The 13,775-nt window shown below is 38.7% G+C and overlaps 1 protein-coding gene across 1 annotated transcript; it reads left to right on the top strand.

Moving 5' to 3' along the window:
• The first annotated feature begins 341 nt into the window (after nt 1-341).
• LOC103368615 (tetraspanin-8) lies at nt 342-11,431 on the top strand. Its single transcript, XM_008297029.1, has 9 exons — nt 342-493; nt 3,159-3,230; nt 3,318-3,434; nt 4,304-4,378; nt 5,234-5,329; nt 8,472-8,582; nt 8,663-8,698; nt 8,783-8,866; nt 10,166-11,431. Exons 1-9 carry the CDS (start codon nt 434-436, stop codon nt 10,304-10,306), a joined length of 792 nt encoding a protein of 263 aa, XP_008295251.1. The 5' UTR covers nt 342-433; the 3' UTR covers nt 10,307-11,431.
• The last annotated feature ends 2,344 nt before the right edge of the window (nt 11,432-13,775 follow it).

Genomic DNA, 13,775 nt, shown 5'->3' with positions numbered 1-13,775 from the left:
CTTTGCAGTAGACGTAAACCTCCGCAGAGCAGCGTACTGCAGTAATCAGAGTACACCAGCTGGACCGCTCCCTGTCGTCACTTCCGGGTCCTGCTCGTCGGGCTTCATGTCCAGACGTGTCCGGCCTCCCCTCCTCCCTGGGCGGCCTCTCGAGCTGCTTCTCTTCGCTCCGAGCGAGAGAAATTTTCCACTCGCGTTCCCGGAATCCCTCCTCCCCCCTCTCCTCCCCTCATCCTCCCCTCTCACCCCCTCTCACCCCCCCTCACCCCGCCGGAACGCTCCTTATGGGACCTTTCCGGGAAGCTCCGCCCCGCCGGCCCGTCCCGTCCGTTAAAACCAGCCGCCCGCCGCCGTCGCCTCAGTTCACCTCGGAGCGACTCGGACTTGGTTCGTTTGACTTTTTTTAATTTTCTGGTTGTTTTCAGGCGCAAACATGACGCAGATCAACACCTGCCTGAAGCGCGTCTTCACCATCTTCAACATCTTCTTCGCGGTGAGTTGTTTTTATTTGTTTTTTTAAATGTTTGTTTATTTCTCCTCCAATGAGCGTGAATATAAAGTGCGCAGTGCAGGTGGGCGGCGTTAGTCAGCGGCTGTTTCTCATAGATAATAAAGGAAAAGTGCAGATGTTGAAGTTCTCTGAGCTTTTATTTGGTTTTCATGTCGTTTATTCGCTTTTTTCGTGTCTTTGCTGCTGGTTTTTAGCTTCTGCGCAACTTTTTCCACCTTAAATGAGCTTCTTCTGGGTTTTAAATAGTTTTCAAATGTTCAGGGTGAAGTTAGAGGGTTTTGAGAAGCTGTTGTGAGTTTTTATGGTTGAATCAGATTAAATGAGGAAGAAATAAAAAGTCACGCAAATGATTCAAATGTCAAAACAAACAACCTGAGAATTATGTAAACAAGCAGGAAAGACCGAGTTAAATGGGGTCATGTAGGTGTTGGACCCAGCTGAAGCCAGCCAGTCATCAGGTCTAACCAGCAGCAGCTGTCCGACCCGGTCCAGCCCAGCGGTTCTGTTTTCAGTCGGACCGGGATGAAAGCGGCTGGGCTGATCTGGACCTGCTGGTACGAGTGTTTGCCTCCGTGTTGGAGGTCACCGGGCAGCTGGGATCCGGCTCAGCTTTCAAAACTTTCACTTCCTGCAGAAACAGAACCAGCTGTTCTGGTTTCAGGAGGTTCAGGTTTTTGCGGTTTGAAGCGCTGCATCGACCGAGCGGCTCTGGAGACGTAACTCGATCAAAGGTGGAGTCTAATCGGCCTCTAATTGGCTCACAGGCTTCCGGCCTTCTGCTGCGTTGCGCCACCGGAGCCGCCGGCGGCCATTTGCTGCCCCGTGATGTAACACTGACAAACAGAACCAGCAGAGTTCTGGTCTGAGCAGCTCCAGGAGACACTCCTGTTGGGTTTAAAACTTCTAAAAGGTCAAATGGCTGCTTTAAAACTGATCCTCTGAGTCAAACAGTTCAGTCTGAGGTGGACTGACGTGACCCGGTTCAGGGTTCAGGACACGCCGACCCAGTTCCAGGTTGCAAAACTTCAATTCCCCACAAACTAAACAAACCTTTCTGGTGTTCTGAGTTTAGCTTTTCTGCAGTTTGAAAGTCAGAACTGCAGGACTTCATCGACCGGAGCCGGTTTTCACTCGTAACTGGGTCAAAAGTGAAACGGCGTCGAGCTTTAATCCGTTCAGACGCCATCAGAGGAGCAGGCGGCCATTTTGTGAAAGTGTTCGGCTGCTTAAAAACATCCCAACGTTTAATTTAACGAGACGCAGGAGCAGCAGGTTTCTAGCGAGGAGCTGGAACAGGAGGATTTCTGATTTTGAAAAAAAAAAAAACAACTTCCTGTAATTTACAACAAAAACAGGAAATGCTGCAGAAACGACTGCAATGATCAAATTACTGAAAAAAGAACAATGTTTTTTTTATACATTTTAAAAACTATTCACTTCTATTTTACGGAATTTTCCGGTTTTGCAAAATTATAGAAAAAAAACTGAAATCACAGAAAATAAATGAATTTACATGTTAACAGACCAAAGCTGTAAATAACTGCATTTCTTCACAGGTCGGTGTTCTCTTGTGCTGTTAAATGACACATAATAGTTTGGAAAAATACAGGAAAAACACCAAAAAACGAAGTAATACTAATAATAAATTCCTTCTTTTCCAACATTTGACGGTAAAATGATTCACTTTTGCTGCATTAAATTTGCCATAGAAACATGATTTTACATATCTGATGTTATTTGAAAGACGAATTATGTAAATGGACGACTGGAAAATAGTAAATTATGTTAAAAACGGAAAATATTTAGTGGAATTATAGAAAACATGCATTTTACTATCTAAACAAGTCAAAACTATGAATTTGGTTGATATCAAAAATCTTTTTTTTGTTTTTGTAAAAATATAAATTTATTGTTTTTTACGATGTTTGGATGTAAAAACTGCACTTTTATTTAAATCAATGAAAAATATTGTTCTACAAATGTAAGAATTGAAAAATTGATTTAAAAAAATTTAAACTATAATTTTACAGATTTTTTGTTTTGGTAGATTACAGACAATCAGTAAAATCACAGAAAGATTCATTTAGATGTTAAACTTTAAAAAGGCTAATTACTACTAATGATAATAGTTTTACTGTAAAAAATGTCAACATCACAAACCGTATGTTAAAAATGTTTTGTTTTTATTTTATTTTTTTTACACAACTGGCTGTAAAATGACAGTTTTGCTGTTTAAAATCAGCTAAAAACGTAACACAATTTTACAGATATTTGCTGTTATTTCCACAGTTTTTTAAATTATTGTCATTACACTGTTCCACTGGTTTAACATGTTCTTTACTTTAGATTTTCACTTTTTCTTTTTTTCTAAGTTTCTTTCTTTAATTACACAACTGGCTAAAAATGAACTAAAATCTCATTCTTTTACAGATATTTGCTGTTATTGTCACAGTTTTTGTGCATCCCGGTGTTCTCCTGTTTTCTCCTGTGTTCTTTACATCAGATTTTCACTTCCTGTTTTCTTTTTCTTGTTTTTTACAGTGTAGTTTTGCATGAAGTCGCCCCTTTAGCTGACTCTGGTTTGTTTTTATCAAACCTGTTGTTTGTTTTTGTTTATTAAATCTGTTGTTTGTTTGTCTCGTTGCAGATTGTGGGCGGAGTCATCATCGCTCTGGCGCTGCTGTCTCAGGTCCTCACCAATACGGGCGGACGCGAAAACGTGAGTTCATTAATCAACTTGACTAATTAATGAGATTGTGGCCGTGACGCGAGTGAGCGCTAACTTGTCTGGTGCTTCCTGCTGCAGCTGGAGGGTCGGACCACCGGCCTCATCGCGCTCTATGTGGTCGGCGCCATCACCATGATGATCGCCATCCTGGGCGCCTACGGGGCGCACAAGGAGAGCAAAGTGTCGCTGATCGTGGTGAGTGAACACCGAACGTCTTCAAATGGAGCTGCCAAAGCTACAAAACCTAACAGGGAACGTGAAGAGAACGTCTCTACAACGTGTTTGTTCTTGTTCTGCACTGGTTTTCCCTTCAGGCACTAAAACAGGCGGTTAATTCCTGGAAGCTTTATCGGGACAATTAGCTGCTGTGGCTGTAAATCACAGGGTTTTCTGGGACCAGATCCACTTCTAGAATAGAATAGATGCAGTTTATGTTGTAAACTAGTTCATAAACTGAGCAAAAGTTCTGTTTTCCCACAATTTTGTTTCAGAAAATAGGTGGAAATACATTTATCCTGAATAAATCACTGATTTGAATGTGAATATTTGCATATTCAGCGTTATCTTTTCATAAAGTCAATTTTATTTATGAAATGGTGAATGTTTTGCTTGTTTTGTGGTTTTTGTAATTTTTTTTTAGAGGCTCATTTCCTTTGTGAACAAGCTTCACAACAAAAGGCGTCTTCGTCACGTTTCATCTGTTTAATTCACAGTTTTGCTGTTCTTTGCACTTTTAAACTCTCTTAACGCTGCATTTCTGGCACCAAGCTGCAGAACTTTGTTGTAAAGACGCTTGAACTGCAGAAAACCAGGTCAATCGGTTGGAAAATACAAATAGTGTTTTAAAAAAAAAAAAAAAAAAAGTGTGAATCTGATAATTTGGTGAGTTTACGTTCTGAAAGATCTGATAGTTGTGTTCTGAGAAGAGAAGCTTTTCTGGAGTGTCGTCTGACGACATCTCGGGTTTTCTGTCGGTGTGAAATCATGATCAGAGTTAGAACTGGTGGAAACTCCCCGTCGCCTCAGATTAACGTTTGTTTGTTTTTTTGTGCACCTCTTTTCAGTTCCTGGTCTGCATGGTCATCGGAACCCTGCTGATGCTCCGGATCGGAATCTCAACCGCCATGGCCCGTCCTCAGGTAAGAACTCGACAGCAGAGAAGCGATTTAGCAGATTTGAGGGGAAACGCTGCAGGTTGTTTGCTCAGGAGGCAAAGCAAACGCTCCCTTTGTTAGCTCAGGGTGGTTCTAGTGCTGCTGTTCTGTGAAAACAACTTGTGGGCGACGTGAAAGTGAAAATCAAACAGTTATAGCTGCAAGTAAAGACTGGTGGTTCCCCTAAAGACAAAATAAAAACCTAAAACTCAACTGTCTGTTAAGGAGAAGCAGCAGAACGAGTAACTCTGCTGACATGATTCAGAAGCTCATCTGTGTCTCTGGTTCATGTAAATGCACTAAATGACATCATCAGAGTCACTTTACGACTTCTGCTGTTTAACTTTTTATGTATTAGATTAAAAACAAATAAAATACAGTAAAAACGTAAACAACTATTTAATCTGTATCGTGTGTAAATGACAAAAATGTAACAAAAAGTTCATCAAGTCGTGTTTAACAGACATTAAGTTTAGTTTCGTCACATTTCTAACTGATCTGAAGTTATGTCAAAATAAAAACGGTTAAAAACCAACACTTTACTGTTGTAGTGAGGCTTCTCTTGGTCGCACGTCTTTTGTTTATTTACAGTTTTTGAAAATTCTAATGTATATTACATGTTTTAAAAAATGTGTTAATTTGTAATTTCAATGATTCAACAGTCGTGATTTTATTTCTGTTTGTTTTGCTCAAATACCCAAAAGTAGTGCTAGTAATGAAGTCCATATGTTCTTCTGTTGTCCTAAAACATGTTTGTTTACACGTCAGCTGATCTGAACTTTAACACTTTGTTTGTCACACAGCTAATTAAAACCACACCGATATCGTTTGTGTTTGCAGATCGAGGGCATTTTGGAGTCAAAGTTCCGTGAGTTTGTTCCTCTGGACGAAGCTTCCGAGGACGTGAAGAACATGGCCGAGTCCCTGCAGATGACGGTGAGATGAGCTCCTGTCTTGTTCTACATCCTGTACTTTAAGTTGTGTTTGAGTGTCTTGTAAATAAGATGCATGTGATTGTCGCCGTGAGCATGGAAAAAAAATAAATAATGATTTACCTTGTTGCAATACCACGAGTGACCACTGGGGAAACTCTGAAGCGAGGCTAAGTGGTGGTGATGTATCAGCTCGTACAACTCGTACACTATCAAACCTGAACCCTAAAACCTAATCCAAACGTTCAAACAACCTCTGTGGGTTCGTGAGGAAACGTCCCCACTTTGCCCAAGTGTCCCGAAAACTACCATCGGTCCCCACAAAGATGGCCGAGCAAGAACTCGTACACACCGGCCGAACAAAAATCTCCACAAGTCGCGACGAGGCTCTAGCGCCCCCGCCAGGTCGTATTAAGCAACACGCTGCTGTTCCTGTAAATCTGTTGTCGAGGTAAAAGTTCACGTTGTAGTTTTGACTTTAAATTCAAATTTTAAACTTTTTGGACAAAAAATGTACAAACATGAGACGACGTAAATCGACCAGACTGCTGTAAATAATGATGCATATTTCCTTTAAACAGGAAGGTTAGGGATCTATAATATGTGCTCTGTATGATATTTACATAAATAAGTTAAATATTCAGGTTTAGACCCGACAAGTATAACTGCACAAAATCCCCTGTTCATTTACATATACGATTAAGACTTTACTTTTGCTTTTTTTTTTTAATGTAAATTTTCTTGGCTAATTAAAGGTTTAGACCCGACAACAGTATTTATGTAAATTCACCAGAATAATTTAAATGGTAAAAGTAAGAATCTACAATAATATATAAATGTGTATAACTGAATTAAATGTTATGGTTCAGATTTTACTGTATTTTTCAGACAAATTAATTGATTTATGAATTGGGGTTCAGACTGAACAATATTGTTTGTAAATTTAAATAAAGGTTAAGAATCCACCATATTGTGTAAATTTACATAACTACATTAAATCCGGTTCAAACCCTAATATGTTTATTATACAAATTGACTTTAGTCATTCAACTATTAAGGTTAAGACTCTGCAATATGAACTAAGATTAGGAATACAGAATATTAGGTACATTTGTAGAACTAAATAAATGTTACGGTTAAGACTCTGTGACATTATTATATATGTAAGTGTACCTGGATAATTATGCTACTGAAGGTTGGGACTGATGTGAAATTACCTCGTTGAAGAATCCACAATATGATGTAAGTTTACCTGCGGTATGTAATATTGGGTTAGAACCGCAGGATTAATGCACAGATCTGCTGCTTTAGACATGAAGGTTGGAACCTTCTGGATCAAGTTTCAGCTTTTTAGTTGCTGGTTCAGTTTAACTTGAGTTAGTTCATAAATGTGTTGTTGTTGCTCTCTGCAGTTACCGGTTGACTTTCCAGGTCACAAGCTTTAGTCGACGGACCGGTTTCATTCCCAGAACCTCTCACGGGGCGGCCGGGTGTGGCTCTGGCCTCTGATTGGCTGGCGCCGTGACAAACCATTCATCATCGGGCGTAGATTCAAATTCACTGTCATGAGGATTTTATTGTCATGCAACAGATTTCATTGTGTTTAAAGGTCACTTTGCGTCGTGAATCACTTCCTGTTTCTGACTAAACTCTCTTGTTCTTTCACTTCTGCATTGACACCGTTTGAAGGTGAACGACGAGCTCATAAAGCAAAAGGCGGAACTAAAAAAGAGGAAGAGACACTAGTGAGATTCCTACTGTTGTGTTGAGTTTCACAGTTTTGCACAATCACTGTTTGTTGTGTCACATTGTTAAAAAAAACCCGACTTACCGAAGTGAGACGACCTCGTTCATGTTGTGAAATCAGAGCGATTAAAACTCTCTCCATATAAACTACGTCAGACCGTCGGGGTGTGAAAGCAGACCGCCGTGTGAAGCCTCGGGTCGGGTTGTGCAGGTGGAAACGGTCCCTTAAGGTGAAACCACCGACTTCCTCATTGGTCTCATTAAAAAAACAGAAATTTGCAGCATGTAAATCCTCCGGCGGCGAGCAGGTTGTGTTCATAATGGAAACGTGTCGGATGTCAAACAAAAGTCACGACTGTATTTAATTAGCGTCCGTTTAACGATCAAAGACCAAAACTGTAGCGATGCTTCAGTTCATAGTTTTTGTTGACGTGTTCGACATGCGTACTGATAAGTGTGTCGGGTTTTATTTGCAGAGTTAGTTTCCATAAAGTCGTGCAGTCAGACTGAAGCAGATTCTGCAGCTGTGCTTTAATTTGTGAACCGACAGTTGAGGTTTGGACGAGAACCTGATGTGGGTTGATGAAGTTTCCTGACGCAGCTGGAGGATGTTTGCATCAGTGAACCGATGAAGATCCCAACAACGAGTCCTCCTTTGTTTGTTTTTGGGGGTTTATGAAGTTGATTTTTTGTCACGTTTCCGGCGTAGATCGAGGTGTTTAAAAGCTTTATGAGGCGTTTTAAATATAGTTTCTTGATCCTGACGTGAACCGTGATGTTAATTAAAACATGTTTTTATCATTTTTAGCAGAAACCGACTCAAAACTCTTCAACTAATGAGAAAATCACATGTAGTGTGTACATTTCCATTTTAATGGATTTTAATTGGATGTTTTTGCTGCTTATGCAGGTTTATTCTGATAATACGACACTTTCTGGTTCTTATTTAAATTTAACTTTAATTCTTCACAATATTTTTTTTGCTTCTGCTTTGCACTATCATTTATTTTTATTCTTATTTTTTAGCTAGTTTTATATTTTTACTCTACATTTATTGTTGCACCAGAACAAAGTCCTCGTATTGTGTGAACCTGCAATAAATCTGATTCATGTTTAATGATCGTCAGGTTTAATAATTACTCATTATACATTTGTACAGCACATCTAAGTGAATATTGCTAATAGGACAATATAATACGCATTAACAAAACCGTACTGAATACCTGGAAGGACGATGATGTTAAAACAGATCCGGGTTTTTAAACTTTTAAACTGCCGGGAGACAGACGTGCATCATCCCTGAAACTGGAGCCGTCGAGTTGTTTTCATGTCCATCGATTGGACGTCGTTTTTGTGTGACGATCAATAACCGTCGACTTCTTCTTCTTCTGTGGTTTTAGATGCACTGCTGCGGCCTGTTCAGCTACAAGGACTGGGGGAACGAGATCCCCGACTCGTGTATGTGCAACCCGGAGACGGAGATGGACGAGTGCCAGACCATCAACTACAGAGTGAGTACCGACCCAACCGATCGGCTCGGTCTGCTCTGGTTACCTTCACGTCTTTAACGTTTTGTTTTTTCTTCTTCCAGGCCTTCATGCTGTCAGGAAAGACCATCTACGCCAAGGTCAGTAAGCCAGATTGATCTCTAGAAACCAGAATCCAAACAGAGCTGATTCAATAAACTAACTGTGTTGTCGTCCGTCTGCAGACCTGCTTCTCCATCCTCATGCACTACGTCATACTGATCACCGACATCCTGCTGGGCGTTGTCTTCACGCTGGCCATCCTGGCTGTGAGTATTCATTCATTCATTCATTCATTCATTCATTCATTCATCTATTCAAGGAAGGAGTTAAACAGCATAAAGAGTTTTATTTCTTTATATTAATTCGTGCAACAACCAAATGCATCCACTGAACATGTAAGTGGTGCAGTTACAGGAGCGTCCTCCAGGGGGCGTCGGAGGAACACAAAGTCTTATTAGATTAACGTAATTGAATTTAAGGACCGTTTAGAGTCGTTATGGCTACTTTACCATCTGAACCCCACTGATGGAATTAAAAAGCACAAAAACAATCTGTCGAGTTTATTTAATAAAACTGATTAAAGACAACAGAACGAGTTTCAATATTAAAACCCGACAGTTTTATTTATTCTACAAACTGATCGAGCAAATTTCCATATTTAATTACCTGCAGTATTATTTATGTAAATTTACCAACTAATTTAAAAATTATGTTAAAACCCCCGTCGAGTAATTATTAGATTTAAGGTTAAAACGCTGCGACATTTACTGAATGCAAGTACCCATAAATAATTATTAATAAACAAACTAATGTGGATATTAAGACTCTAAAATATTATTTACTGTGAATTTAACATTTGGGTACAACTACATATTTATAGTTAATAAATTTACTTGATTAATTGTTAACATAAAGACTCAATAGTTTGAATTATATAAATGAACCATATGTATGATATAAATTCATGACTAGTTATTAAGACCCTCCAATATTATTATTATTATTGTTATATACACTGGCCTACATATTTAACATTAGTTTGTTATATATTTATAAATATATTTTTTCATATTTGTTTAAGCTGAAGCCAAAATCAAAAAGACAACTTTGGATTTGTTGGTTTTTTGTGTAAATTTGTTGTTTAAAAAAAAAAATTTAATTCATGTTTTTTTTTTTCTGGCATATTTGTGTATTTAACAACATTATGGCGCCGCTTCCTGTTGAGTGGCGCTTTAATATTGTTAAATACACAATTTAGCTGTTTTGCTTTATTTGTTTGATGCTAAAAATAAATAAAAAGACGTCGATCTTAACGAAAAAATGAACAAATTTACCAGAAAAATGCAAATTAAAAAATTTTTTTAAATTATTTTTTTAAACAAAAATACACAAAACAAACGAATCCAAAGCTTTCGTTTTGAATTTAACCAAATAAATTTTACTTTCAGGATTATTTAACATGGAGCAGAACTACGTTTATAATATAAATAAATCGAAGAGGTCTACGTTTAGCTCTTTATCCCGTCACCAGTCGAGCTGTAACTGACCCGCTGTGTCTCCTGCAGGTTCTGGGCATGGTTCTGTCCTCCGTCATGATCCACCAGCTCCGCTACCCCAACAGACCCACCATCCTGCTCTCGGTCCCGGCCGTCTTCTCTCCAGCGCCGCCCAAGTACCAGGAGCTGCACAACCCTCCCATCTACTGAGGCGGTGGCGCCCCCTGGTGGCCGCGGGGCTCCTGGGTCGGGTTCGGGGCGTCCTCTTGATGTCGTTTTCTTGATTTATTATTATTTTGTTGTTTCTGGTTTTTGAACTGTGTCCAAAGTGCCTGAAGTCACTGAAGCGCCGCCGGGTTCGGTTCTGACCCGGAGAAAACATTTTACTGTTCGTTGGTGTGGAATCTGCTGTCTAATCGATTTTATAGGCTTTGAGATGTTTTTCTTTCTTCTAGTATCTTAAAATAACGTCAATACACAGAATATTAGAGAAGCTCTGACGTCTCCAGAAGAAGGTCTTAAAGGAGGAAAGTCAACCTGGCATCACATTAAACGTCTTTATTTGGGGTTTAAATTTGATTCTTCTCTTTCGTTGACTTGTAAATACTGTAAAAACATAAATGAAGTTGTCACAATAAATGAATTGAAGCTCTATCTGGTGGAAAATGGAACCAAGATTCATTGTTTTTAACGTTTTGGACGATTTTCTTTTGACTCTAAAATCCACTTCTGGACAAGAAACCGATAAAATGAGTCTTTAAGAGAAGAACCGGCATCAAAATTAATCTGAATCATGATTAAAAAGGCTTTAATCTCTAAATTCTGAAAGAAATTTGGGTAGAAAAACATCTTTAAAATCAAAATGCAATGAAAGAAAAAAGACGTTTCTCTTCTGGACACATTTGAGCGCGGCCAAGAAGCTTCCGGAAGCTTCCAGAAGCACTAAAATCAGCCACAGCAGCAATGTTTCAGCTTCAAACCGACGTTAATCCGCCCGCTGGCTCGTCTTTATTTTTGTAGTTTTATATATAAATATATTATTTCTGTTTTCTAGTGACTGTTTTGTTTCATTTCTTTGTTGCTGCTGCGCTCTTAATTTGAAAAGCAGCAAATGGGTAGAAGCCACCGTTTCAGAATAAAAGCTGAAGAGACATTCCCCCGTCGGCGGCTCCGGCGTTTAGTCGAGTCCGACGGCAGAACCGAAGTCCGTCGGTCCGGTTTGTCGCCCAGAAGCTAAAAAAGGGAAACTTCCTGTTTGACATCCTTCCTGTGTTCAAACTTCTGCTGTGAACTGACGGATCAACGACTCCACAATAAAAGACGATTAAAGGAAAACCGAGTCTGTGTGGATTATTTTAAAAAAACACAAGGTCGTCTGGTTTCCAACATGAGGGTCGAGACCCCCAGAAGGACCACGGGAGAAACCCGAGGAGTTCACAGGGACTGAACGGAATAAATTAGTTTTAAAGCGTTAAAAATTTACCAAAATAAAACCGTTAATCAGAGCAAGAAACCAGAAAAACAGAAAAATTCTTCACATTTTCAACTTTCTGAAGATGTTTGAATGTTTCATCAGTAAAATGTGGCTCCACTGAGAGAATTAATCAAATATCAGCATAAAATACGGACATTTTGAGTCATTTTAAACAAGTTTTGGTCACAATAAATACGTTCTGATTTTATAAGTTCTGAGTTATTTTTGTCACGTATTTTTCCACATTAATCAAATTATGAGTCATATGGGGCACATTAAACAAACTGAGTCACGTTTTTGTCTTGTTGGATTAATTTTGAGTCACTTCAGACAAAATATGAGTCATTGTGGTCAACGTTTTGTCATTTCACACATTTTTAGTAGTTTTTGACAAAATGAGCCGTTTTCTCAGAGTAGATCGATTTTGAGTCGTTTTAGACTAAATCTGACACATTCTCTGGAAGTTTTGGTCTCATTAAACATGTTGAACACCTTTTTGTATGAGTTATGAGTCATATTGGACAATATTTAAGTCATTAAAAAAATGTCACATTAAGAATGTTTTTTTTAATATGGGGCGATTTTTCCGACACGTTGAACAAACTGAGTCAAGTTTTCACATTTTAAGGCAGATTTGACAAGTTATCGTCACATTGGACACATTTTGAGCCACTTTAGACAAACTGTAAATGATTTTCTACAAGTTTTTGTCACATTAAACAAATCAGAGACCAGTTTTTGTGACATTAGTCGAATTTGAAGTAATTTTTGACAGATTTTCATCATATTAGACAAACTTTGATCCATTTCAAACATTTTTTTTGTCACATTTCACACATTTTTAGTAATTTCTGACAAAAAAATGAGCCATTTTTGTCACAGTAAATACATTTTGAACACATTTTTTTCCCCCATTAATCAAATTATGAACAAACTGAGTCAAGTTTTTTGTCATTTTGGACAAATTCTGAGTCATTTCAGACTAAATGTGAGTCGTTTTCGTCATGTAGGACACATTTTAAGGCATATTTGACAAGTTTTTGTCCCATTAAACAAAGTTAGAGTCATTTTTGAACCAGTTTTTGTGATGTTAGTCGACGTCCGAGTCATTCTGGACAGACTTTTCCATCATAAAGGCTCCATGATGTGTGATTTACTGAACGCTGGACACGTCGGGGCTCCGGCTGGACAAAGCGAACACATGCGATGGAAAGAAGCGACACGCTCATGCGTTGTGTAAATCGTTATAATTGTTCTATCATCTTTACAAAACATCTTCACTTTGACACGAGCAGTTTAAAAAAATTACATTTCCAAAAAGTGTGCTGATTTTTTGTCTTGTCTTCGTCTCGTCTCCCAGCAGGACGAGCAGGAAGCTACGACGTCTGGTTTTCTTCTTCTGGTCTTTCTGGACAACGTTTGGCGGTGAAGCACAGATTAATGGAGGAGGAACAACAGCAGAGCTTCCATCACCGCCACGGGGACATAACTTATTAAATAACCGCTGCTCGGTTCTTTATTTCTTTTAAAAGTAAAGACAAAACAAAGCCGCATACAGAAGAAATCAAACATGCACAGAGTCGACGTCTGGGTGGAGATATGAGCTCGTTAGGAAAACCAATTAGTGGTGACGAGGAGGAGGAGGAGCTGAGCTGCATGATCAGGCAGAAAACTAATCAACATTATTATCAGGTTTCAGCTCCTCAGACGAGAAGATTTGCTGCTTTTCTCTGTTTTCATCTTTATAAACGAGGTTTCAGAGAAAAGAATCGTCGCTTTGGGTTCAAACAGCTGCTTAAACACAACAGCAACGGTTTGAATTTGTTCTAATTAAGGAGTAAATAAAAGATGAAATCAGGTTTTTATTTTTACATCAGAAATCCAGTGAATTATTCTCTGATTCCAGCTCCTCTGACCTCAAGTTTTGCTTCTTTTTATTGGTTTTCTTTAAACATAAACTGGTTTCAGGTCATTTTTTCACCATTTTCTGACATTTTATTGGCTTTAATCTCAATATGTGACACGAATCAATCAGCTTTTATTATTGACTCACCTACAAATTAGATTCGTCAAACTTTAAAGAGCACAAAACACCTGTTTGGATCAGCAGCAGATCTAAAACTACACATGTAACGGTTATCTTACGTTTATATTTAGGTGTTTTTTTTTCGTATTTTCTTACATTTTTTTCATCTTTTATTCAAC

The sequence above is a fragment of the Stegastes partitus genome, unplaced genomic scaffold (genome assembly GCF_000690725.1).
Source record: "Stegastes partitus isolate 25-593 unplaced genomic scaffold, Stegastes_partitus-1.0.2 Scaffold1179, whole genome shotgun sequence".
Taxonomy (NCBI): domain Eukaryota; kingdom Metazoa; phylum Chordata; class Actinopteri; family Pomacentridae; genus Stegastes; species Stegastes partitus.
This window is presented reverse-complemented; position numbering and strand designations above follow the sequence as displayed.

Bases quoted from the DNA above. Each gene is read 5' to 3' on its own strand.
- LOC103368615 (XM_008297029.1), top strand. From the start codon at position 434: ATGACGCAGATCAACACCTGCCTGAAGCGCGTCTTCACCATCTTCAAC. The intron at 8,583-8,662 runs GTGAGTACCGAC...TTCTTCTTCCAG, and splicing joins GCCAGACCATCAACTACAGA to GCCTTCATGCTGTCAGGAAA. The intron at 8,867-10,165 runs GTGAGTATTCAT...TGTCTCCTGCAG, and splicing joins TCACGCTGGCCATCCTGGCT to GTTCTGGGCATGGTTCTGTC.